The 26,461-nt window shown below is 38.2% G+C and overlaps 5 protein-coding genes across 8 annotated transcripts in view; 3 read left to right on the top strand and 2 right to left on the bottom strand.

Annotated features, from left to right (window-relative positions):
• The window catches only part of LOC132200481 (uncharacterized), a 1,635-nt gene extending 936 nt beyond the window's left edge, over nt 1–699 (top strand). Inside the window, exon 2 of the mRNA XM_059625967.1 lies at nt 1–699. This exon is cut by the window's left edge and continues 82 nt beyond it. Coding sequence (XP_059481950.1) covers nt 1–407 — 407 coding nt within the window. The 3' untranslated portion in view covers nt 408–699.
• LOC132200926 (insulin-like growth factor-binding protein complex acid labile subunit) overlaps nt 1–26,461 on the top strand; it is a 161,536-nt gene that overhangs the window by 24,787 nt on the left and 110,288 nt on the right. The gene's annotated exons all lie outside the window — the stretch shown is intronic.
• Nucleotides 1,935–3,633, bottom strand: LOC132201355 (uncharacterized). The gene is made up of 6 exons (XM_059627466.1): nt 3,454–3,633; nt 3,072–3,394; nt 2,924–3,018; nt 2,588–2,866; nt 2,307–2,535; nt 1,935–2,250 (listed from the first exon to the last, which is right to left on the bottom strand). Exons 1-6 carry the CDS (start codon nt 3,524–3,526, stop codon nt 2,017–2,019), a joined length of 1,233 nt encoding a protein of 410 aa, XP_059483449.1. The 5' UTR covers nt 3,527–3,633; the 3' UTR covers nt 1,935–2,016.
• LOC132200322 (O-acyltransferase like protein-like) lies at nt 9,161–12,426 on the top strand. The gene is made up of 11 exons (XM_059625708.1): nt 9,161–9,535; nt 9,601–9,869; nt 9,928–10,154; nt 10,209–10,369; nt 10,430–10,598; nt 10,665–10,864; nt 10,924–11,053; nt 11,117–11,198; nt 11,260–11,510; nt 11,595–11,715; nt 11,783–12,426. The coding sequence occupies exons 1-11, from the start codon at nt 9,225–9,227 to the stop codon at nt 11,830–11,832; spliced, it is 1,971 nt and encodes a 656-aa protein (XP_059481691.1). The 5' UTR covers nt 9,161–9,224; the 3' UTR covers nt 11,833–12,426.
• Nucleotides 17,680–21,218, bottom strand: LOC132200449 (O-acyltransferase like protein-like). Its single transcript, XM_059625917.1, has 10 exons — nt 20,879–21,218; nt 20,453–20,715; nt 20,171–20,394; nt 19,954–20,111; nt 19,685–19,853; nt 18,867–19,196; nt 18,571–18,652; nt 18,259–18,509; nt 18,067–18,172; nt 17,680–17,845 (listed from the first exon to the last, which is right to left on the bottom strand). The coding sequence occupies exons 1-10, from the start codon at nt 21,199–21,201 to the stop codon at nt 17,802–17,804; spliced, it is 1,950 nt and encodes a 649-aa protein (XP_059481900.1). The 5' UTR covers nt 21,202–21,218; the 3' UTR covers nt 17,680–17,801.

Below are 26,461 nucleotides of genomic sequence, written 5' to 3' on the forward strand. Positions count from 1 at the left end.
AGAGAGACACCATCAGGAGGATCAAGAACGGCGAAACCAGGAAGGCAATCGCCGACGATCTGAAGTTCACCCCAGCTACCATTTCTCGCTGGTGGAATGAGTATGTGGCTGAGCAAGAAGCCAAGGGCAAGGTGGTCACAATCAACAAGGCTGGCAAAGGCGGTAGTTCTGCTCCTGCCGAAGATGACACCCCTCCGAGGCGTCCCAGGGCCCCAAGGAAGAAATCAACTGGTACTCCGAAAAGTACCCCTCAGGTAGCAGAAGGACAAGGAAGTGCCAGGAAAAGTTCTGGAGACGTAGCTGCTGAGGTATGTGTGCCTCAAAAGCAGTTTTGTGCAGAAAAATTGGAGGACATTGTTGACATCCACAGTGACAATGAGGAGTTTGAAAAGGTCAATGTCAACTGATTAGGACAAAAAAAAAACACAAATTTCAAATTATTTGCAGTACTGAAAATATTTCTAACAAATATTGAATGAAAAAGCCAATTAAATAGCAATGCAAAATTTTAAATTTGATAATCAAAAGTACCATTCTGTGAAGAGAAAAGAATATAAAATATTTCTTTTATAAATTTGCACCATTACATTAATAAAATAAAAATTTCTGCAAAATTTGCTAGTAATGTAATTCCATTTGAATCAATTTTATTTGGCACCTATATCTTATATAAAATATGAAATGGTAATAAATCATAATAAAAATGTTTAAAAAAAATAAACAGAACGAAAACTTAATTAAACCTATTTTATTTATTTCCCAGTTGAAGGTGACTGTTAACCTACTTTCTCAATTTTTTTCAAATAAAACTGTGGGGAAAACAAGGAAAAGTATTACGCCTTGCCTTTTACGGGTGGTCTCCTGCGATTGTCACGTCCCACCACATGCAACTGCATTGGGAAACATTTCGCTTCCGCCGTGGGCTCCTTTGCATCTGCGAGAGCTCGTCTCGCTTGTAAATAAATAAATAATGCGGCATGCAGGAAACTTGTGCAATTTAATGAGATTATGTCGGTGCATGTTATGTGTGCGCTTTGCGACCGAGGCTTGCATTCTCTCTATTCTCAGAGGAAGCACAATTTCTGCTGCAACCGCGTCTGTCCTCACTCTCAGCGTGCAGCCATGGTTGATGAATTGCCCGTGATGAATTTCCGTCTCTTGCCATTGTCACAGTGTCCTCATTACTAATGTGTGGAGCGTTATTTGCACTCCTCATAATTGCATACAACCCTTGACAACTCTGCTTAAAAAGAAGTATAAATTATTTTTGCTATACTATTTTTAAAAACTACTTTTAACCAATTTTGGAATATTTATGCTTTTTATTTAAATCTTTAGTAATTATACTTAAAAGAGAGTTTTTATTTCATTTCATTAATCAAAAACTTTAATTTTTCATTTTTTCATTTTTTTTTGTAGATTTTTGTTGATAAAAACCTTTACCTTAGATTTTAATTGTCACAGTTAATTAAGCAACCCCTTGAATGCAATTTTGAACTCGGCGCTGTTTGCAGAGGCCCCGTCAACTTTTGAGAGTTTGTGTCGAAGAGATGGTCGGTGTTTGCTCCGGCCCTCAATGAAATATTCACCAAGCAAACATCACCTAGTTCATGCTGCCTGCAACTGCAATGCACCACTCACTGGGTCCAACTCTCTCGTCCTTCCACCCTTTTACCTCTGCCCAAGCCAAGGCGCATCTTGTATGCAAAATTAGTTAATATACTGCTAATGTAACGCACTTGTTAGGAATTCAGTTTGTTTTCATTGTTTGCTATATACATGGTAATTTGATTCTCATCTGCATAGTGCATGTAGATCTGATGTAGACAGAACCTTATTTGGTTACGCAAGTATCCCATATTAAATTTAATTGTGAAATTCTCTACCGAATAAATTAATAATAATTATTTGTAAGTGTTTAATAGGAAAAAATGTTTATTTAATTTACCTAATTTTTTTCATTTCTTTTAAAATTCTAATTAATTTTATTTAATTAAATTTTCCATCATCAAAAAATTATGTAAGCAATCCGGTGACGGTGAGGTCGGGGATCTCAAGTACAGTTGCTGCCAGTTCATTGACCTCGCAACAGTATGACAATCCCGCAGTCACATTTTGCGGGTCCCAGTTGAGCCACGTCAACTGGTCGCACACGTTTGTGCACTTGACAAAACCAGGAGGGTTGTCCAGATAAGGGTTGTTACTGCCCACAAACGCCACCCCTTCCTTGGTTAATGGATCGTACAAAACCTAAAAAATTTTCACAATGCAAAAAATGTTTAAAAAATAATAAAAAAATATCGCACCTTCCAATAAATTTCCGGCACATGCACGATGGGGTTGTTGTTTGCATCCAAGCCGAGATAAAGGGGCTGAAGGTTGTCGTTTATGTCAGGCAGGACCGCCTGGCCGTGGGTGCCGGTGTAGACCATCAAAGGGCCGTTCCTAAGGCCGCTGTAAATGCGCGCATCATATTCCAGTTGGGCCCAGTTTGCCTCATTGAAAGTCTGCCATTGCGGGGCGACATTCAAGTACCTTTTTTTCAATATTAATTGAGCGTATAAAAAATTAAAAATGATTATGATACCAAAAAGTGGCTCTTTGGTGAGCACCATAAACGTAGTCAGCCTTGGCGGCCAGGTGGCCTCTGGCCATGTAGAAGGAGCTGGAGAAACTTTGGTTCACATATTGCAGGGCCAAATCCATTGAACCGAGAATGTTGGCTAAAGTTGCAGTCTGGTTATCGCGTGTATAGGCTTGGTAGACATCGAAGCCGTTATAGAATGGACCCTCGAGGAAAAAGGAAGGTCGGGGGTAGCCAGACTGATAACCTCTAATTTCTGGAGTTTGCACAAAAACGGAGTACCTAAATTTAATAAAAGAGAATATGATTGATTTTTTTCTAAATTAAAAAGAAAAATACCTCGTGGAAGCCTTTTCAGGGTCAAAACAGGTCTCTAAAATTTTGTAAAAGGTACCATCCGACAGCTCAAATCCAAAACCATAAATGGGATAAATCTGTTAATTAAAAACATTTAATCCTTTTTTCATAAATAAAAAGATTTTTTTACTTCTTGAGGTCTTCCGCAAAGACGTCCTGTGTCTTGATAAGTGTGGAAAGGCAATTTAGTGCAGCCCAGAAGAGTAAAATCGTATTGAGTGCCATCCGAAAGTTGGAAAGTTGTTCCGTCAACGCACGTCGCCAGGGCCTCAGGGGTGCCTGTCACATTCAGGGTGGCGCCCGGACAGGCAAAGAGAACTTCCTGGCCGACGTCGAAGGACACGACGTCACCAGTCTGAGGCAGGTAGAAACCGAAAATGTCGAGTGAGCCTTGCGGATTGATAACAAGGGCTTGGGGGTCAGGCAGGTGTTGGTTAATCGATATGGCACATCCTAGTGTACGAAAATTTCTATTTGAAGTTTCACACAGTGGCGGTTAAACAAAATTATACCTGCTCTCGGAGCGAGCGAGTTCGCCGCCCCTGCGATTACGACGAGTACGGCGGTAATAATTAATTCCCTCATCTCTCCACCAAGTTCCTTCGCGACCTCAAATTAGACTGCGGTCACGGCAACTTTAAACTCGACCGCGACTTCCTTCGCTTTTATTAGGTACTTGCGACCAAGAAGCGATTAGATAAGATCTGTCCCGTTCGCAGAATTGCTGATTTTGGCGTGCCCGTTCCTTGCAAAGGTTATTTTTTATACATTGAAATTCGATAGCATCAATACAGCTCTGTACGTTTTGCTTTTATCTATCATCCGCAGAGCGTTTGGGTGCATTGATGACAGCAGATAAATTTGTGGCATCAGGCACTATGGTTCAGCGTGCAAAAGATTATTTTTGAGATTATAAAATTCGTAAATCTCAAATTGTTTCTTCGTCCTTGTAAAAATTATTAGTCGAATTCTGAACGCTAATGTAACCTCTTAAAAAATTTACCTAAAAAATCTTTTCCCCCATTTTTTTACTTTAGATTAAGCACAAAACGTAGAGTTTTAATTTGGGTTAATTTAATTTGTTAGGCAGTTTGCCAAAATATATAATACAACGTTTTCATCTTTCTGTCATCACTGATCGCATAGAAGTGTGCGGAAGTGTGTCTTCCAACAAAGCAGCAAGCAAAAGATACAAAATAAATAAACAGTCGTCAGCAAAATATATCAGTGCGATTGTTCAGTGCGCTGCTCGTGTACATAGCAAATACAGGAGAAAAAGGCACGGCGTGTGCAATGTATAATATGGTGTGTGCGATAACATTGAGCCATACAATGAAGTAAAACTCGCTCGATGGGAACGGAATTTGATGAGAATTTCAACAGAAAAGACTTCTAAAAGGATAATATATTTTTTGCGCTTTTAAACATTCATAATATATAGAAATGACACATTTGCAAACTTGGCGAATTTTCATCTTCCAACAAAGGACTCCGCGGCCTGAATTCCGGCGAAGAGATTTATTTATTTCATTACGTGATCTGGAAACACAGACTTTTGGCACAAAATTCGCGTCGTAAATTAAGTTGTTCCACAGACAAAAGCGACGTGCGGGCCGATTGATCCGCTCCCATTGGCGCTCATAAATCGGCGAGATCTGCTCTCTCTCTCGGCGCATATGCAGTGACGAGTGCATCTTGTGAGCAATATGGCTCGAAAACTACCCCCAAGAAGATAAAGATACTCTCTGCGCTCTTTCCAACAACTCGGCTAGCTGCTCTGTACAACGATAAACTTTTAGGTCGATATCTTCTGCATTGGCTCTTGAGAATTGGCAAGGTTTATCAAAGAGTCGCGCGCGGACGAAAGCAGAAAAGAGCCAAAAGCCATATAGCATTGCCTTGCAGCGCTGCTTTTTCTTTCTCGGGTGCGCAATTTAATAATCTTATTTTAATAAAGGCGCAAACACGCGCGATAAAAGTTAATGGACAATGAATGAGTTGGCAAAAGAGAAACGGGGCAGCTCCGTCGCGCGAAAAAAAAGCAGAGAAGGAAAAGAGCTGCAGTAGTGAGCGACAGAAAGCGGCCGGCCTTTTTATATAATTCGTTTTTATGCTATGCGTGTTGTTTTGCTTGGTGGTCTTCGACTCTTTGCCAGAATTGATCCTAAGCTGGCGAAATAAATTATAAATAAAACCGTTTAAGAAATATCTTATTCTAGTTATTCTTATTAAAATTTATAGTGATTAAAATTTTTCAATACTATTTCTTTTCACTCTCCGAGCTGAATCACTCCTAAAAATGATAAATGAAGAATAATTTTGTTTTCGGTTTTGTTTTTTTGTCATACAGTGTTTTTCTTATTTTTTAGGCCTACTTTCCAAGTTGACAAAGTTTAAAATCTCGTTGCCAAAAGTGCCTTGGGAGCGGAAAGTGCGTGCGCATTTATTTGTTTGATGCGAATAAAAATGGAGCAACGGCGTCGTTGCTGGCACTCGGCGCCTCGCTTATAAATAATTCGCCCGATGGGTTTGTCGTTGTTTCGCCTTTTTACGGCCGCCTTGCCTCTGCGCTAATCGCGTATCGTGTCCCTGCTGCACGACTTTACAATATGCGACACACTGGCCTCTTTTAACACAAATGACGCAGGAAACGCTAAATTTTACTTAAATTCAATTTTGTGATATTGGAAATTATACTCACAATTTTTAGTCGTCACCAAGCACAATTTAATATTATGCAACACACAAACGCGAGTATAGTCTATAGGAGAAAAAATGGCTACGTTTTTTAATATGAATAACATTTTCGTTGAAATAAATTTCAAATTTGCCATAAAACACATTAAATATAATCCGAGGGTTTTTGGTACGGTCATGTAATATTTTTCACTCCTGCCTCTCTGACCCGTTTCGCCAAAAGGTTTATGAAAAATTCGTCGTGCCTTGTGGCTCTCTCCCTTTGAGCCGCATTTCATATCTGAGTCTTAAGAGGGTAGTAGTTTTTTCACTATTTATGACGTGGTTAAGGAACATCCCTCGAGCACTGGCCGTGCCCACTTTGCAGTGGCGAGCCCGCATTAAATATTTCAGAAGCGGCTCAGCAGCGACACGAAAAGTTCATTTCCGGACCAGTTCCGTGACAGATTATTTCGCGTGTGCGCCGTCTCGAGAGGGAAATGGAAGCGCCACTACGGCTGGAATTAATTAAAAATTGCCAGTCGGGGCTTTGTTTTTACAGCTTAATTAGAGCCTGAAATTCACAATGAAATATGAGCTTTTAATTCAGCACGCACTACACCAGAAGAAAGTGCGCGCCGGGAAAGGAAGAAAATGAAGAGAGAAAGAGAAAAGCTTTCGCAAAAAGGGGCTCTTCGCTACAATGGGAAGAGCGCGACAGAAAAAGCATCGCGCGCCCGGCCCATGGTACATCTCATTTGCAACAATGGGCGCATAAAATAATAAGAAGCTGCAAAGAATAGAAAGAGAGTGAGAGCGGGCGTTGCGCTAAGTAAAAGGAAGTCTCCACCGGGGTTGACTCGCTTTATTTCCATCCTGTCTTGCGCCTCTGAACATTTACGGAGAACAGATTAGGGGCCTGCATTTACGTAAGCAGGAAAATTTTTGACTAAAACTTAATTTGATTGCATGGTGATACAATGATAAAAAGTATTTAAATCAAATATGAGAGATTAAAAAAATAGTAGCGGCCCAGAATCGAGTTGGCCTCCTAATCCTCCTTACTATTGCGTGCTTGACTTTCAAAATGATAAAACTTAAATAATATAAAAATTCATTTCTTCAAATTATCATATTTCAAATAAAATAGCCAATCAAAGAGTACAATAATGGCAAGTTAAATGAAAGCAAATTTTTGGGAAAATAATTTTTGTAAATTATTACAATCTGTTACATATGCCGACTTATTTTTTATTCTCGCCTGCCTCAACATTTTTGCGTAGAAACGCGTTAAATCAAATAACAACATGTTTTTTTTTCAAACATTTCAACAAAAATTTCCAACTAGGGATGCGAAAATCCTTGTCTGTATAAAGAAAATCTTGACGATTTCTTTAACAAAGAGAGGCTTTTTACACAGCAGGGGCCAAGCCAAAGAAGCGTGTTTTATGTTTTGGAAACAGGAGCAGACAAGCATTTCTCTCACTGTCGCCACTAAGATTAGCTCGCCGTCTGCCTTACTACAAGGAAATGCACGTGAAGCGAATAAATTTTTCTACCTGAGAAAATCGCAGAACACGAAAAATCTCTTCCTCGAAAGACAGGCGGGCAAGGGACGAAATTTTCAATGACCCCCTGACGCGCAGCACCCATGCGAAAGGTGCAGCGCGTCTCTTCTCACCAAAAAGCAGATTTTCCAGGAAAAGAAGAAGAACACCTGAGGAGTGGAGTGCCACCAACTCAATGACCCGGATGATTGGCTTGTGTTGTGAAATAAAATTTAAACCATTTCAAGTTTTAACCATTTGTCGGTTTGACACCAACATCCTTCACTGGCTAAATCTTTTTCTGGCTCAAAGCTTAATTCCAAGTGATCTTAAAGATCTACAGCGTGGAGATTATGATATGTTGTTTCAAAATTTTTTAATTTAAAAAATAATAATAAAAGTATTATTAAATTTTATATTTTTCTCCAAAATAGAAAAGTTATATCAAACAAGAAAATTTAATTGAAACGCTTGTAACGTAATCAAATAAAAATCTTATTCCCTGATATTCGAATAAATTTGAGAATTTCTACTTGCAATTAAAAAAATGTTTTCATTAAGATATTAATATTAGAATTAAATCTTGAAATTCCCAGAAAATCCCCTTCAAGTAGCCCCCCTTTTTCCTTTATGAGGAGTATTATGTAGGCATGTTGATATAGCAAAAGTGAAAGTGCGACAAACTCGGAAGAGTGAAATGAGGGCGAGAGAAATTCGGAAGAGCTTTTCTCTCCCGCCCGTTTCGCGAATCCTCCCTCTATTGGAGAGCACTCATGCGAGAATAAAAGATACGCTCCATAAATATATCTCTCTCTACCAAATAAAAATATAGCCGCCAGCTTTAATCGCGTGTTTGGTAAATAAAAATATTAGCCAGCTTAACACTCGTGCCGTAGTGTGTACGCGCGTGGAGAAATATCCACACGCGCGCGCGTTTTGTGATATTGGAGCAAAAAACCGGCGCTAAAATAACAAATGCTCTCTTTCCGAGCGGCAGAACTGCTCGCACCCTCCACTCTCTAGAAATGCAATATTATTCTGCGTGCTGTTATATTTTCACGCACTCTCTGTCTCTTGTGGAAATATAGAGCAAAATTGGGAGTAGAAGGCGTGAAAGGTGCTGAAATAAAATAATACACTTGCCATAGAAAAGCACCAGGTGTGCTGCTTTCCACTTAATTAACCGACGTCAACTGAAGTTTATGATCTTTGCTCTGAAAATTTATTAATATAATTTTTATCCAGTAAAACTGAAGGCTGTTCGACGTTAAAAAAATTTAGCTATCAATCTATATCTATACTCACGGTACAAGTGGCCCCATTTAAGATTAAAAATTTTGGTAAACGCTGGAGGCACCATAATCAAAGCCACATTACTTGCAAATAATTTAATTGTTGTTGACCCGCTTTCTATTTGCTCGGAACAGCGCTTTGCCTTAATAATGTTGATCTATATTCTGCCCTTGCGAAACTGTTTGCGTTTCTATTGTTTGGTCCATGATCGTTTGCTCAAACCGTGCACAAGTCAACAATGTCTGGTCCACAATATAGACTCAAAATTTGCTATACAAGCCTGGCAGCAAAGAGCGCGGATTTAGAGCTGCAAATGCAAATAGTGATCACGAAATTCCCATATGATGTCTTGGTCAGCAACTGGGAAATTGTTGGAAAAGATCACTGAGACGAGCAATACAATTTTAATGAATTAAAAAAGTATTTTATTTTTTAATATTACTTATTCTATAAATTATTATATAAATTATCACATAATTATATACAATTCTTATATCAAGCACTTTGTGATTTTTCATTTTTTTTTCAATTATGTCATCATTTTTATCGCCTTCAAAAGTTGTTGTAAAGGAAAAAGTCCAGATTATATCATTTGTATACTCTTCAGATTTTTAAGTGTTTTCATTTTACGGTTTTTTTTTGTCGCAAAATTATCAAAAATCTTTGTGTACCGTACACTCAAATACATGCTATCTATCTATTGATTGTGTCCACTGAGATAAAAAAAACAGGAGTGGGTCACACAGAATTGCTCTCATTACATAAAAATGGAATCAAAGGTTTTGGCTGCGTTACTAATTTTTACTATAAATGGAATCTCGGCACAACTCGTAAATCCGCAATGTCTGTTGGACGTGGCGGAAACTTTGAGGCAGGCCTCACAGGAAAGAGCAGAATGGGCACTGCGAATGATTGACGCCACCACAAAATTCCCGGACGGTATCATGGTCGGCAACTTGGACAACATGGGACACTGGGACGAGTGTCTTGAAGCGGACAGTGGGACGGGAATAAGCGGAAAGTATTGCCGCGTTGGAGTTTCTTTCCAAAATCCAGCATCTTCCTCCCTTTTTAACAAGTATAAACATTTTTTTTGTAAAGGGTAAATAAAGATAAAAATGCATTTTTTTCTTTATTTTGCAGCTCCGCATTAAAAAAGTTTCAATCGTTCGGGCAACTAAAAAGTTTACCAGATGGAGTTTCATTTTCCCTGCGTGTTGCTCTGTGCCTGCCTAAATCGTGCGAGCCTGCTGATTTTGAGATTATTTCCTCTCAACTAGTTCCCGTGTTTGATCCAAACACCCAGGTATCCACCTCAGTCAACCCTTCTGAATGTTACACTCTTGAAACCGTGCTGCCCGAGATTGGTGGCGGAACCATTGCTGCGATCGTGGTTTTCTCTCTTTTGATTGGTTAATTAATATTTTTGAAATGTTTATAAATTAAAATATAAAATTTTTTAATTCAAAGGATTGGTATTTGTCGCTACAATTTTGGAGAACTTCAAAAAAGGTGGTCCTATTATCAACGCTCTTAGCGCAAGGACCACTTATTCACAGCTGGTTAGTGTAAAAGAAGGCGCTTTTGATTGCGTGAACGGAATAAAAGTTCTCAGCATGTTGTGGATAATGATGGGCCATAGATATGAGTTGGGTGTCCTCTCGACCCCTACTTCAAATAGGATATCCATGTTTGACGTAAACTGATGTAATAAATAAAATTAAAAAACTGTAAATTCAAAATAATTTCAGCTTACACAAGAGCCGCTTTACATGGCTCTAGGAAACGCATTCTTATCAGTGGACACATTTTTCCTAATAGGTGGATTTCTTCTTGCTTTTGGATTTTTCCGTGACATGAAAAAAGGAAATAAATTTGATGCCATAAAATTTTATGTTTACCGGTATTTACGGTAATTTTTTTTTTTTTAAATGTTGGATGAAGTTCTAAGAAAATTTAATAACATCTTAAGACTTACTGTTCCAATACTTGTGATGATTGTGTTCTACCTCACAATTCTGAGATTCATGGGTGCAGGACCGGTCTGGTACTCTTCAGTAAGTACCAGATTTGTCGGCACCTGCGAAACCCACTGGTGGGCTGCAATTACCTACGTTAACAATTACGTTAGCATTATGTCGGTGAGTTTTTTCTATTAAATATTTAACATTTTTTTTCTTCATAAAAACATACAATTTTTATTGAAGCAATGCGTTGAACAAACTTGGTATACATCTGTGGACATGCAACTAGCCTGGCTGTCTCCGTTGCTTTTGCTCCCAATGCATTTTTCACCAAGGGCCGGAAAACAGCTTGCGTTTATAGTGATTTTAATTTCGTGCGCCATCCCCGCTGTACTCACGTATCTAAATAACTACCCTTGGTCGGTCAACATGGTTAATGCTGAGTAAGGGTGGGGCTATTTATTTCAAAGACAACTTACAAAAAGTTTATAATTTTTTCCAGCTACTATGATGTTCTTGCTTATACAGTGCAAGTTTATTTAGCAACTCATTCACGTGCCTCGCCATACTTGGTTGGAATTGTTCTTGGATACATTATGGTTAACTGCCCAAAAAAGATGTATTTTAACTGGGTATGCTAAAAAAATAATCAATTCTATGGTTTACATCCAATAAAACATTTTGTTGCATTTCAGAAAACAGTCGCTTTGGGATGGTTATTGAGTGCTGGGATTTGTCTGACCGTTGTATTCACGCTCTCGATAACCTACAAATATGGTGATATTATATTATAATGGGGTTTAAATTGTATATCTTAAGGTTTTGCTTGAATGAACAGATTATGTTTACGAGCCGATTGCAGCCACATTTTACGGAGGGCTGCATCGTCTCGCATGGGCTATTGGTCTCTCGTGGGTTATTTTCGCCTGCACCAAAGGAATAGGCGGCCCTGTTAACTCCATTCTATCGTGGCGGTTTTTCAGCATTCTCAGTCCGTTGATTTATGGTGTTTATCTGGTGCATTTCATGGTCATCGGAGTCCAAGTCGGAGCCAAAAAGCAGCCAGACTATGCAAGTCACTATGACGTGGTTAGTCCAGAATTCCGTTAAATTTAATTCGGATATGATATATTAATTAAATAATGTATTTTTTTTTTATTTTAATTATTGCAGATTCATAACTTTTTTGGAGACATTCCATTTTCATTTGCTGGAGGCAGCGTGATTTATTTTGTGGTCGAAGCGCCTCTGATGGTTTTTCTCAGGCAGATATTCAAAAAGCAAAAACCAACAGGTATTTAAATTTTATTATTATTATTTTGTTAAGGAAAATTAAAATACGTTCGAATTTAATTTTGCAGTGAATGGAAAGTCGGCCGAGAAAAAGGAAAAAGTCGAAAACAGAGGCTGAGCTAGCCGAGTCTGTCATAATTTGTAATTAGATTTTAATGCACATCCAGCAAGCCGAAAGAGCTAATAATGAAAATCAACCGTACGGAAATAAAGCGATTACTTCCACTTTCTTAAGCGGCGCTCTTGATTGAACAGTCTAGCTGCGTAATGCGAGTAATAGTGTTTACCCTCTCGCTCGCACTGCACGGGGTGTATTTGCTCTGGCTGATATATTACTCTCATCACAAATCTGCTCTTGTGTATTCAGGAATTGGAAACCGACGCATCGTCTCGTCGTCAAACACGAAAAGATACGTGTCGCTCGGCAAGAGCTTTGACATTTCGGTCCCCGATTTTAATTCCGCCCTACACTTAGTTAGGCTAATGAATTGCAGAGGGTTGCCTAAAATTCAATCAGCTGGTAAGGCAGTGCGCGCGTGTAATTCATCATCGGAGCAAAGGCTTAGTCGCTAAGCCGTGTGTTGAAACAGGGCGCTAACTAAGCTCGCAGAACAACCAGGTGTTTCACGCGCACACGTCTACTCTCGGGGACAACGTTTTGCACCCAGCTTGATACAATTTTGTATATGTATATGCAATGATGCAAAAGAAAATAAGAAAACTTAAAACACATTTAAATAATTTATCAAGTTAATTTAGTTTTTTTTTTAAATAATATAATTATAAAACCATTCAAAGTTTTCAAATTATAATTTTTTTTTTACAACGTTAATATTATTGATTTACATCTAATCTTAATATGTATTTGATTTTTATCTTTATTTTATGCACCATTTTTGAGTAACTTCACTATATTGCTAATTAACATAATTTTTGCTTGAGGGGAAAATAGTTAATGTACTTTGTAAATACAAAATCAATGTTTAAAAGAATTTTGGCTGTTGCTATCACCATTGTATAAATATCTAGTTAACCAATCAAATAATTGATAGTATTATTATATTAATTATATCAATTTTTATAGGAAAAAATAAGTTAAATTATAAATCTTTTAGATTGGTCATTTTAAACAAATTTTCAGTTACTTTTAAACCGTACATACTTGTTAGGATTTCATTAATCACACCATTTTTACAATTTTTCTTTGTATTCGTTTATTATTTATTTTATAGTAAAAAAAATAAGTAAATGCTGCTCAGTCATATTAATTATAATGATGCTTCTCGTTAGAGAATATCCTGTCATCCAGGAAACTCCTTGGGGAATATCGCATCAGCACATTTGACGCAGCGTCGGCTTTGATTAGCGAAGAAAAGGCGAATGCAGCGGACGGGTTGTGCGAGTCTCATGTCAGCACCGAGCTCTAGTTGCGCTTGTTTGCCGTCTCTCCTAACAAAAGCACTGGGAGCATGTCGCCGGGTACAGGCTGCAAGAATCTTGATGCGCAGCTTTTTGTTTGATTCTCAAGCCAATTTAAATAGGGGTGCTCATTAAGGGCGTCGTGCGCGCTTTTTGCCGTTTCTGCTGTGAAACTTCTTAATTACGCTCCTTCTGAAACATGTGTTCAAACATATGCAGCCTCTCACCAGTGATTGTTATAACAATTAAACACAGTCCACCACTTCTTGTTCTCGTTAAGCAGTTTTGAAACTGCGCCTCCGTTTAATGGAAAGACAATATTTGGCGATATGAATATGCAAACAAAGCAGTCGCCTCTTAATTATTGTCAGAGCTTCATTTCTCCTGATTGAAAGTAAGATAGGAAAATCAAACGGAAAAGGAGAACCAACTTGTTTTTATGTAATGTAAAAGCACACAAACTTTTATAATATTATTTCATGCCGTATATAAAGTGCTGCTTTGTTACATAATATTTCTTTATCATTTCTAACGTTGATCATAATAATTTATTTTAATGCGTTGCAATGTTTTTAACTTTTTCATTTGCAAGTCACATTCGAATTACTTCTGAATGTTTTATTTTTTATATACACTTTAAATACAGGATTTAATTCATCAAATTTTTACCAGTTTGAAGCTCTGATTCCATGACGTCCTCATTAGAACTAAATTTTGAAAAATAGAATGAGCTCCAGGACAATGTGCTTAAGTGTGCAAAATTAAAATAAAAACAAAATGAAGTTTAAAGGTTTAATTTTTATTTCAATTTTAGAAAAATGGTTTGCATGCCCTAATAGAAAAATTGAATTTAAAGAATTATTTTTAGTTAACCGTCAATTTTGAGCCTTTTTTGTCGCTCTCATCCACAAATTTCTGACAAAATTTGATTGTCGGCTTTAATTAAGGGTTTCCAAAATGAAACGGTACAAAGTATTCATGGCCTTGCTGCTAATGATATTGCGAAAGAATTAAACATCAGTTTGGGAGAGCCAATTTCGTTTAATTGCAATTCCTGTGTTATTGTTATTTGCGTGGGTGCGCACGACCAATGGTCACTTTTTCGCGCGATAGAGGCATAGTGGAAAATTCGTCGCACGTTATTGCAGAGTTAAAACGAGCGAGAATAAAACGGAGCGAGAGAGGGACGCGCACCGACGGGCCGACAATGCAAATTACTCTGGCAGAAATGGATAATGCAGAGCGGCTTTTGCATCAGCGCGGCCGCAGCATTATGGAATATTAAATTTTGTCCGGCGCGTTTAATTTCGACTTTCGCGGCGCCGACCGACCGACCAAACACTCGCATACAGAGAGAGACAATTTGCGGCCCGCGGCTGTTTTTATCGAATGTGGTGCCGCATATGTGACTTTTTTGTTCCGTTGCAGCAGATGGCGCGATGCAGCCAGACGAAAATTTATATTTTGGATCGAAAGCTCAATTTCAATTTCATTCCCTCTCGTTTGTATTTTGCCCGCCGGTTGAATTGATTTAAAATGAATTTATGTATAAAAAGCTATCCGAATGAAAAGTAGTGACATAAATTTAGCTTTTTGGGAAATTGGCTGTTTCCTAAAAAATAAATTTCACAGCTCGACGGGTGAAATTCTGAATTTATGGTGGTGGTAACAAATGCATTTAGCAGCGACGCGGTTGTTTGGCCGCCCGCGTTATTTCAGGGCAGGCTGGCTGACGGTTGTCATACCTCCGTCTGTGCCGAGCATTATTTACGACCGTGCGCAACTATGCGTGTAATTTGACCAGGAGTGTGTTAATTATGAATATCTGTCAATTAACTACATACCGTGTGCCGGTGACACTCATAAAATTAATGAGGATGAATGATGAAATTAATTTTGGAACAACCCATTGCTCCGCACTGCCCGTATATAGATATAAATGGATGGTGACCGCAAACTCGCTGCATTTACTTGCGTACCTGGACCATCAAGTAGTAAAAAGCATATTTTAGTGACATATTTGCAAATATCTATATGGAATGATTTAAAATCACAAGGGGAAATTAAACCTAGATTTAAATATTCAAGGCTATGCAGTTGGGGAAGGGAATATTTTTTGTTCATTAGATTTAAATATTTAAAATACACAATTAAAATTATTTTTATCATTAAAATACTTTTTACTATAAAAATAAAAAAAAATTAGATATATAAAAATTTTTAAATTATAAAATTTACATAATATATTTTTAAAAAAATTGAGGGTTGTTATTCAATTTAAACAATTTTTACAAGGAAAAGGCCCAATCTCTTCACTTCCAAGATTATCAATTCCTTCAAACAAATATTAATTACATTTAATTTACTGTAACTTTTTGTATAGCAAGTCGGTAGCATAAGTTGAATTGTTTATTAGCAAGTTTCATGCAACAGTTGAACAGTAACAGATAAATACTGACTTGAATTATGCATCACTTCCTGAGAGAATTCAATTAAGAAAAACCTTCATATAGCTTTATTTTCTTTATTTTGTGAGCGACAGAGTCACTTTGTAGAAGCTCCAAGTGTTTCTAATTGTGTTTGCAGCACACCCGTGCGCCTTCCCGTCTTTGAAATCGCACTGAGAGCTAGTATGCACGCGCAATTATTCAGCGCAAATAGGGCTGAGCGCCGTCATAAATAAAAGATGCAGCCCAATGATTGCCTTCGCCGGGTACTTGGGGAGTGAGGGCGGAAGTCTCTTTTCCTCTTCTTATGCTAGGCAAACAGCACAAACCATATAGCTCCTGAGTAGCAGCCCGGCGTATTATTCTTGTGTGTATCTCTCTCTCTTTCTCGCTGGTGCACTGCCAAAGCAAACACAATGCGGCCGGTCTATTCAGCGACTTTCGCCCCCCAGGCAGCTCAAATATTAGCCCTATTCGATTAAAATGGAAACAATTGCCCTCTGCTGCTTTTTGTCAGTTTGACGAAACGGTTTTAGCGGCGCAGATTTGGCAGGTTTCCTCCGCAGTGACAGGGAAACGCCGCACCATATTTGCCCAACCCTCAAATGAAAAATGAATTCTGATTCTTTCAAGAACCCTTATGATTATAATTCATTTTTCCTTGTTAAATCAAATCCACTGAACTGGCAAAAAGTGGGAAAAAAATTTACTGCTCCCTGTATAATAAACTTTTTTACTAACTTTTTATGGATTCAATAATTAATACACTCAGTGCATGTAATCGATTTTATCATAAAAAAATTTATCTTCATAAAAATTTTATCAATTAATATTTTTTATTATCTGACATTGAAGGCAGAATAAATGAAAACTTTTATAACTTTTATTTATACGTCCCAATTCTTTTTGCTTAGAGGAAGAGACAAATTGCAAAGTTTGAAGAATTTGCACCTGCCTGGGACCTTGGTCTGAATAAGTGACATTTTTTTCTTCTCAAGTTTCGCTCTACCAGTCGGTCTCTGGGTTGCGGCACAGTGGGTGAGGCGAGAGAAATTGAGCTGTTGTGAAGGAAGGGAAAGTTTCGCCTCCATGCGCGTCGCAACTTGTGTTCGCAGACTTTTTATCCGCATCAAAGTGACATCTTTACTAGTTAACAAGTTGATGAATGGAATTTTAAGTGCGGCGAAGTCTGCCCTATTAAATATACATCCGTCAGGAGAGGCCCCGGGGCGGGCGCTTTGTGCGCCCGCTCGCGCACACGGCCATGAAAATTTCACTCGTGTTTGACTTGGCGGAAAGCGGCGGGAGGAAAAAACTAATTAGCGTACTGATCCGAGTGGAGAAGATCCATTCAATTTCGACGCGGCGTTTATGAATATTTGATATTCAGTCGGAGAAATTAATGCCCCATTCAGAACCGCAGACTGACTGCCGAGTAGCGCTTTTTGAAAAGAAGGTTTTGCTTCGTCGGGGCTGTTTGGCAAAATAGCCAAGTTTTAAACACCCGGGCTTGCGAAAAAAGTCGTTCCCTCTCGGCCAGTCTGCGGTGGCTTAAAGTCAACGGCGGAGTTTCGCCAAAAGTTTCGCAGGCTCAGCAGTCAGTCAGTGCCGTGGCGCATTCAGAAAGAGAGCCGGAACGATCTAAAACAATGAGCAGTTGATAATGAAAGGACCTGAAAGAGCCTGGCTTTGCTGGAATGGACACGGGGATGAAGACCGGCCGGATTATGTGGGCGCACGGAGGCTTAAATCACTTTCCAACACGCCTCGCTGTGATTTAAAACGCCTTTGTTCCTTTCGCTGGGCGTTCTGCTTTGATTAACCGGCCCCAAAGTGAATTCTTCAAGGATAAAGAGGTTAGAAACATATAGTAAAAAATAAAAGCTTGATCTCTATTGATAGTTTCCATTAAGTTAATTGTGTATAGAGTGTAATATTTTGTGTGTGTTTTTAAATAAAATATTGAGAGTTTAAAATATAAATAAAATATGTATGTAAATCAATTACATATTTTTAACTGAACCTTGGCATGGAAAAATGGCAAAGATTATGCCAAAGTTTGAAATTTTATTTATCAAATGAAAAAGAAAAAAAAACAAAAAATAATTTGTAGATACATAAGTTTCTGTTTTTCTTCTATTAATAACAATATTTTTTATTCAAAATTTTTTTATTTACAATCCTTATAGATTTCATATTTAACTTGTGAAAAAAGGGTTTCTCAAACCGTTTTTCCGCTTTTCCGAGTCGCGCCTCTTGATCCTCCTGCAAGCAAAAGCCAAGAAGCAAGCATGAATTCGCGCATTAAACAAGGCAGTTATGCAACTCCGCTCTGCAGTGCCGTTGAGCGGATTGCATAAACTGGAGCATGCCAGGCTGGGTTGTTTTTGTTGCGCTGCTGCACTACAGCTCTGAAGGAAGAGCATGTAGTTCAGACTAGCGATGTTTGTTTGCCGCGCGCACATACGTCAAAGTTTTGCTTATACCTTTCAATAAGAATCGCAGCAGCACCATCACGGGTGCTTCGACCAGATAGTAAAGGATGCACGAGGCGGCCCAGATGAAAGGAAGGTCGGCGAAGAAGGCGTGCACCTGCAGGAAAGTTTATTTTGATTGCAACGTACATACTCGAGGAAGGGAAATTTTCTTTGGCATGAAAAGCAGTCTTCGACTTTTACCGTGTCGTAATGCGAAACGTAATTCGGCACTTTTTTGCTGCCAGCCTGTACCCCCATCACGACCAAGTGGGTCAAGTAGGCCGCATATGTCAAAGTGCTGAGAGGCCCGAAGTGTTTCCACGACAGAATCGAGTTGACCGGTCCACCCAGTCCGTTAGAACAGGCAAAAACGATCCAGGCGAGCCCCAAAGACCATCCTAATTTGTGCAGACCGGCGTAAAAACCGGCGGCGATCGGGTCGGGAACGTAATCTGACAAAGGGGATTGTTTTTAGTTAAGAAGGGGCAAAACTAGCCAAGTGGAGGATCAAACCTTCTCTGAATGATATTACCACTGTGAATAGCACGGCCAGACATACGGCAGTGCTCAGTGTCCAACCTAGCATAACTATCTTCTACAAGGAAAATCAGTGGGTTATAATTAACACTACTTACTGTGAACTACAAAATAGATTTCAAAAATATCATAAAGGAATTAAAACTATTTTTTTAAGCTGATTAAATTAAAGCTTAATGTGATTATAATTAAAAGCTGATGACAATGAAATAATTAAAGCCCTATTGACATATTTTTGTTTGAAAGAACTTAATTTTTAACATCATTGTTACCTTTCCAATTTTTAGTGATTTTGCATTATTGCTTTGCATAAAATACGCCAAAAGTATTCCAACAATGTATGGTGTGAGTCTGGCGTGGGTTGGGTTATAAATATCCGCAAGCCAGCGATAAACGTCAAAGTAGGTGTTTATGATGTCGGCTGACCACGGGTAATTATTGAGGTAGGTGACCACGCCGGGCAGGGCACAAGAAAAAACCAAAAGCAGAGAGGCCAGCTGGAGCCCAGCTTTTGGTGAATGAGCGAGAGGCAGCAGAAGCATCGGAGATAACCAAGCGACTTGCATGTCCACTGAAGTGTACCACGACTGCTCCAGACATTGCTTAAAATAATATTATTAAAATTAATTTTTATTTGTTTTGAAAATTTGTATACGTGAAAGGACTATAATTGTAAGAAACGTTTATGTATAAAAATTGCAATAAGTTAGATTATTGATTTTATTAAATAATTGAAAATTCAATTAGAGCAAATCTCAAAGCGCTTTAAAATCTAGAAAATAAGCTTTAAAATTAAGTGAAGCAGCCGCCTCAACACATGATTTGACGCAACGCAAGCTGAGTTTTTTTGCTTCGCTTTTCCGCAGATTTTTGATTTTATTAAAAATTGAGAATTCAGTCAGAGCATAGCTCAAAGCGCTTTAAAATCTAGAAAATAAGCTTTAAAATGAAGTGAAGCAGCCGCCTCAACTCATGATTTGACGCAACGCAAGTTGAGTTTTTTTGTTTTGCACTTTTTTTCCGCAGCTCCTTGATTTTATTTAAAATTGAGTAATTTAACTCCCATTAATTTTAAATTATGAGTGCTCACTCTATCAATTCCGATATAATTGTTCACATAGGCCACCACTTGCCACCAATTCTCTTGGCAGGTCCCAATGAACCTTTGACCAATTAACAAGAACCAGATGGGGCCGTTTCCAAAGTGATTGAGCACGGTCAGGTAAAAGGCAACCATGATGGCCAAAGGCACTGTCAGCCTGAAAAATAATGAGATCAGTGCTTTTTATATCCTTTGATTTTGTCTCTGGAGATCCATGAAAGGCAGCTGGATTTATTTATTTATAAACTCGGCGTCACCTAAGGTAGCGATAAACGTAGAACTTGACGGCATCAAAGGGCTGCTGGTCGGAAGATCTGAAGAAGCTGCGCGCCAGCAAAAAACCTCCGATGAAGAAAAAAGAGTCCACCGCCATGTAGGCATTTGCGACTATCATAAAGGCAGTTTGTCTTAGATACTGGAAAAGGTTTAATGATAATTTCAGTGTAATATCAACCTCATCAATTATCGTCTTACTGGAAAGACTTGTACAGGATTAGAGGCGCCCACTATTATCATTGATTCGTATTTGTGTCCCAGCGCGACCCACAGCATGCTGAGAACTTTAAGTCCATTTAAGCAACCAAGTGACCCTTCTCTGCCGCTTAATAGTTGCCGGGTCGTGGCCACCGCACTCAAAGATTTAATCAGTCCGTTTCCCTGGCCGCAAAGATCAAGCACTGTTGCTCCTACCACCGAAACTGTTGCGATTTTTTTTTAATTAATATTATCAGAAAAAAAGGGGAACCATAGACATGCCAAGTATAATTGCCGACACGGCTAAAAACACGATGGATCCCGTCTCCAGCGGTGGCGTCGCCGTTTCCAAAGAAAAACATTCCTCTTTGCGGACTGACGCAAGAACCGGCACGTCCGGTGTTAGCAAAAGGAAGAGTCCCGACACAAGGACAGAAACGTCAAAAGGTTTGCAACTCGCCGGCACGCAAACTGACGCTCGCAAAGCGATTGTCGTGTCTGATGTGGCCACTCTTCCTTGTAACTTTGGGATTTGCGCCAGCTCACTTGAAAAAATAGTAATAAAAATTATAAAAATTAGGCTTGAGGTGGGTTTTGCTTTCAATAAAAAAATTCACCTATAATTTTGACCAATATTTAGGATATTATTTAGTTTTTTTTGTAAGTAACTTTATTTATTGATCGATAGTAAATATTTAAGAAAAGTACCTGCTCACAGATGTTTGATTGAACAGAGCAGTCTGATTTACCAGACCAACAAGCGTCACTCTGCAGTATTGACCTTTAATCGAGGCGTCGTCGCTGCTCACAGATAAGCACTCGTCCCAGTGGCCCATTTGGTCCCAGTTTCCATATGCGATGCCGTCCGGATATTTCGTTGTTGCGTCAATCATCTTCAGTGCCCAGGTTGATCTTTCAACCAGGGCCGCTTGAAGGGTTCGAATCACATCTTCGGCGCATTGCAGGTTGATTTCCTGGGTCGAAAATGGAGGAATCAAAGTTGAAATTAAGAAGAGTAGGAAAATTAACATGTTTTAACTTGGGGAATTCTGAGCCGATTAATTATGCAAGGCTCTTATCATCTATTTAAACGATCTTGTCAATCTTACTAGTTTTGATTGATAAAAATTTTTGCTGATAAAAATGGGATCCTAGCTAATAATGTGAGATAATACTGAATAATTTTTTTTCTCCAATTTAAACTTTTGCATAGACCGAGAAAAATAAATAATAATGTAATAATAATAATAGCTAATTTTTATTTGAAATAATTTGTGTTAGGTTTTTTTAGTTACAGAATTCCAGTATTATAATTTTTTTTTCATTTTAAATAAAAAATATTTTAATTTTGCAGTGCTCATAATAAGAAAATACTACTTCAAATACAGAGTATTAGTCATATCAAAGTGTTTAATGCATGCAGGTGGTATGGACGCAACTTGTAATTTGATTTATTGGTAAATGTAGCGTGCGGCAACAACGCCGAGTGATGTGACATGTCGATATAAATGTAAGTGCATTACTCTGTATGATGCATGTTCCAGCAAAGCCTTGATGACCAACACAGGGCCATGCGTGCCTCTCTCACTCGCAGGACGCGAATGTTATTACATGAACCTGTTTTATGCAAATCAGTTTGACAAGCAACGCACACCAGGATGCTCAACCTTTTTAGCGCTCAAAGCGGACATGCTTTTAATTAAAGCGCACACCCGAAAAATACAGAAAAATAATTAATAAAAGTAGTATGTACTTTGCAGCGCCTGCACTTAAAAAGTTACAAAATTTTATTTCAATTAGAGCATTTTAAAATTTAATTTAAATGAAGTAAATCTTAAATAAAAATAGTTAAATTTAAATCTTAATGAGTAAATATTATTTCAAATTTCAATATCTTCGCTTAAGTTAAAAAATGCTTATATTGTCTTTTTCATCTCTGCTAGGACCATTATTTCAGCATTAATCAACAAAATGAGTGAATGGAAATTCGTGAAAAAATTATCCAGCAGACAAAGCAATCAATCCACAAACTGATTGTCCAGATGAGCGAGTGCAAACATTTCGCAGATTGATTGCGACCGGTCTGTCGGTCTCTCGCGGGTCGTCGGGTGAATGACAGTCCAGGCACGAGATGCAAATCAATCGATCAACGTGCAATTACTGGACACCAGACGGCCAGAGCTGCACATGATTGGCTTCGTGCTCTTGCTGGCTGCGTTATTTGAATGGATTTACATACGAACGCTATCCGCACGGATCCAATAATGTAGATGGAATGGTCAGTGCTTTTCTATTTAAATGTATTTCTCGCTTTTTTTATGTTAATGCGAGATGTCTCGCTTCTCTCCCGTTTTGGCTCTCTCATGTGCCTTTATGAATTTTTCAGAACCTTTTTTGGCATGCAGATGAGCTGCGAGGAAGAACGTGTCTAATTTATTGCTTCCTTTGAAGTTTTGTGCAAAAAGTCCGACTTATGATCATTTTTGATGAGCAAAGGGCCTCATTTGAATTTTTCAATTAAAAAGTTACATTTTGGCTGAATTTAAATTAGCTGGAAATGGAAATTTCTAAAAGGATTCATTCCGAGCAAAATTGTTTTTAATCAAATTAAACGGCTGTGATTTTATCAACACAAGCAGGCTATTAGGGAAATGGACAGAGCAGAATAATTCTCCCTAGAGTGGTGGAGAGGATGAATGGGTGAAAAAAGAATTGCATCTGCCGCTTGCTGTACCATTTCACCCCCGGTCTCATTATTGCTTATCTCGACCTAAATCTTGCGCCTCCCCTTTTAATAATATGTCAAGAGGAGGCTGCTGGACACTCAAGTTCGTGGAGATTTCTTCTTTTCTCATGCGTCTGGCAAACGGCAAATAAATCGAGTCGGCTGCAGATTAAATACCGGGAAATGCAATCTGCGGGACGATATAAACGACCCTCTAGAATGCACTACTCCTGGATTGATAAATAAAGGCATAAATTTAGTTTTCCTCCTCGTGCTTCTGCGTTGCATAGAGAGGATATCTTGAAATTAATTAGAGGAAAAAGCGCGCACTTATCCGTTCGATTTTCACTATTTATTGCACGACGGGAGATCCAGTGAGGTCGTCGGCACGGAAAATTGATTCCAGGGCAAGAAATAAAAGCAATTTCTGAGTTTTCAATCAGCCGGCGCGGCACTTACGAGATTGAAATCCCCGTCACGAGACCGCAGATTTCGATTGCTGGCTCCGGAAAATCATCGGAGCGTGCGAATCTGATCAATTATGCAGCCGGGAATAGAGAGTATATATTCAGAATAATTGATTGCGATGATGTCACCCCGTAACGAAGTTGTTGTTTTCATTAGGAATCAAAGGCGAGAGCCCCGTTATTTTATTTATGGTAATGAAACATCACGGCTGCTAATGCATGACTCAATCGAGCCATGCAGAGACGACATCCTAACCTCATTTGCAACCCCTCTCTGCTCCGCGGGACCCCCAAAGGCACGCGCGAAGAGAGACGCCAAAACTACATAGGGGATGCTTCCCTTCTTTCTATCCGTGGGGGTGCGTCGCGTAATGCGGAATGACACACATATCGCGAAACGCAAATAAATAAACAAACTCACACGCACTTACTTTGAGAGAGAGAGAGAGCAGTCGACCTTGCCAAAATACGAGAGGGCTGCGGGCGTTTGGAGCTTCAACTTCAAAGCAACGCAGGAAATTGATATTTTAATCGCTCAGATGTCGCAAGGACTGGAAAGGACGAATCGGAAATTTAAAATTTGGCGTTGTTACTCATCTGAATTCGATTGATCAAATTTATCTACAAATCAGACAGTCAAGCGTTGTTTGAAATCTGAAAATTTCAGATTTTCATTAACTCTTTGGAACTCGTTAAGATATTTTACAGATATTTTAATTTTTAGAATAAAATTATATGCGACGATAACATTTTCATTTTTAATACCAAAATCTAAATAAAAAGATGTTCATTCATTTATATTATTTATGTATATCAAAATTTAAAAAAAAAATCAGATCAATAAACTTTTACAGTTAAAGTATAGAAGCTGACACAACAATATTTGGCATCGGCAGTCTTTGTTTTAAACTTTTTATGCTAATTGAAATTTAAAAAAAATTCTGCTCTATTTGCAGTTGTTTTGGCTCTCCATTCTCATTTTCTCAAGAAATTTATTTTACGAGACATTTGAGTTTTATTTGAGAAAGCATAGTTTTTATGTTCTTATATGACACAAAAATTTATTTAATCATTAAATTTGGCAAGAACGCCTCCGCTCATTATTGTTTGTGGTGAAACAATAAAAGGGCCCATAACTTTTAGTAGCTGCGTAACATTCTTGCTGCAACATCATACCATATTTGCCGGGGCTGGTCCAAACGCGGCAATAAAATGAAGAGAGAGAGAGAGAGAGTCTCTGCCGAGACGATGTTGAACAGGGGCATCGCGCAAGAAAAGCATTTTTCATATTTTTCTTGGCATTAACAGAGGGTGCGCGCTTTTTCCCCTGCAGAGTGGTCATTAAGAATTACTTATTAGAGCGGCGAAAAGGAGCAAAAAACGGCGGCGCCCACTTTGTTGTTCCGAGCGCACAGAAAATGCCCTTGCTTGGAGATTAATGTTTCTCTTCTGTAGTAAGAACATTTACAGGCTATAAAAAAAGGATCAACGTCAATCAATTGTCTTACGCGCTGCTCTTCAGGTGTCGTAATCGCCAAATTGGCAGGAAAATCAGATGGTGCCAAAAATCTTGCGGTATTAATTGGCTTCAAAATTTTTTTTTTATCATATGCATGATGATTATATACTGTTTAGTCAAATTAAGTTTCTTAAAGGAGCGTCTTCTAATTTAGGTTTATTCTTACTTAGAACCAATTTTTTAATAATTAATTAATTTTTAGTATTTTGAATAGCAAAATTTAAATCGGATGCTTGCCCTTTTTTAGCGTTGCGTTAGGAATGATTAAAAACTTTCTTTTTTTATCTCATGCTGCTCACATAGCATTATTAATGAAATAAAAATAGCGCTCTGAAATTCATTAATGAGCTTTATATTATAATATCTTGAGAGGAGATTGTAATAATTTAATTCATTCTTTGCAATATATTATTTTTATACATTTTTTTTAACTTTTTCAAAAAATGTGACTGCAAATTTCCTTACATAAGTTTATAACCAAAATAGAGATGATCGTAGATTGTTTTTCTGTAATTTATGAAGTTGCAGGCCATCAGTTTTAAAGTTCTACCAAATAAGCATTTCATGCAAAGGGGAGGATGAATTCTTATATTTATAATAAAGAGTAATAAATATTTTCGTTAATATTGTAAATTAAATCCGCACATTGACAAGATGTAAGATATTTAATTTCAAATCAGAGCCGGCAGAGCTTTGTGTGGAAGTTTAACGTCACTAAAGTGCAAAATCGGCCCAAAGTGGCAATATGCACGGTCATGTGCGAGTTATAATTGTGCGGCGCTCGAATCTCTGCGCGAGCCATCCTAGTCGGGGTGCGGTTTTACTTGCCGCGTTCAAATTGCACAAACTAGGCAGTTGTTCGCAGTAGTTACGAGTTGATGGCCTAGTGCCAGAACAGAGCCTCTCTCGTCGCGCTGTGTGAGTGTGTCTATGTAATTCCGTCGCCATACGAAACAACGGGGGCGGTGCGGAGGCGGGTTGGGTGGAGGCAGGCAATACTATACACATACATACAGGGTGGTTCTCGGGCACTCGCAGGGGCTGCCAGACACGGCTTTAATTATGTTCAGCAGAGATGAAACATTCCTCCGCGAGGGAGATCGATCACGACGAGTGTCTCAAAACGGGTGTCTGCAGCGCTATAAATTGCGCTTTGGTTTCTTAGGATTTATTCAGCATGCAAGGTGTGCAAATAATTGTTAACACAAAAATATTTTATATGAATAATTAAATATTATAAAAATTAACGTTAAAAACCTGTTATTAATTTTTTTAGTTTATGATTTAATTTTTAATATTTTATATGTATTTTGTATGTTAAATTTTTAAAATATAATTTATATATCATGTCATATGTATATTAATTATTATAATTTAATCAATGAGCTTGAATTAGAAAAACGTCTATTATTTAAAAATATTCACTAAATAAATATAATACTCAATGATGTTGAATGTTTTCAATAGATCTCTAATGAGGTATATCCAGCAGTGCCAGTCCACCTCTTGCCAATTATATAATGATATTTTCAGTTGATATTGGATTACCATAATATAAAATCATATTAAAAACCAGAAGA

Source organism: Neocloeon triangulifer, unplaced genomic scaffold, assembly GCF_031216515.1.
Source record: "Neocloeon triangulifer isolate White Clay Creek 2 clone unplaced genomic scaffold, ASM3121651v1 ptg000014l, whole genome shotgun sequence".
NCBI lineage: Eukaryota > Metazoa > Arthropoda > Insecta > Ephemeroptera > Baetidae > Neocloeon > Neocloeon triangulifer.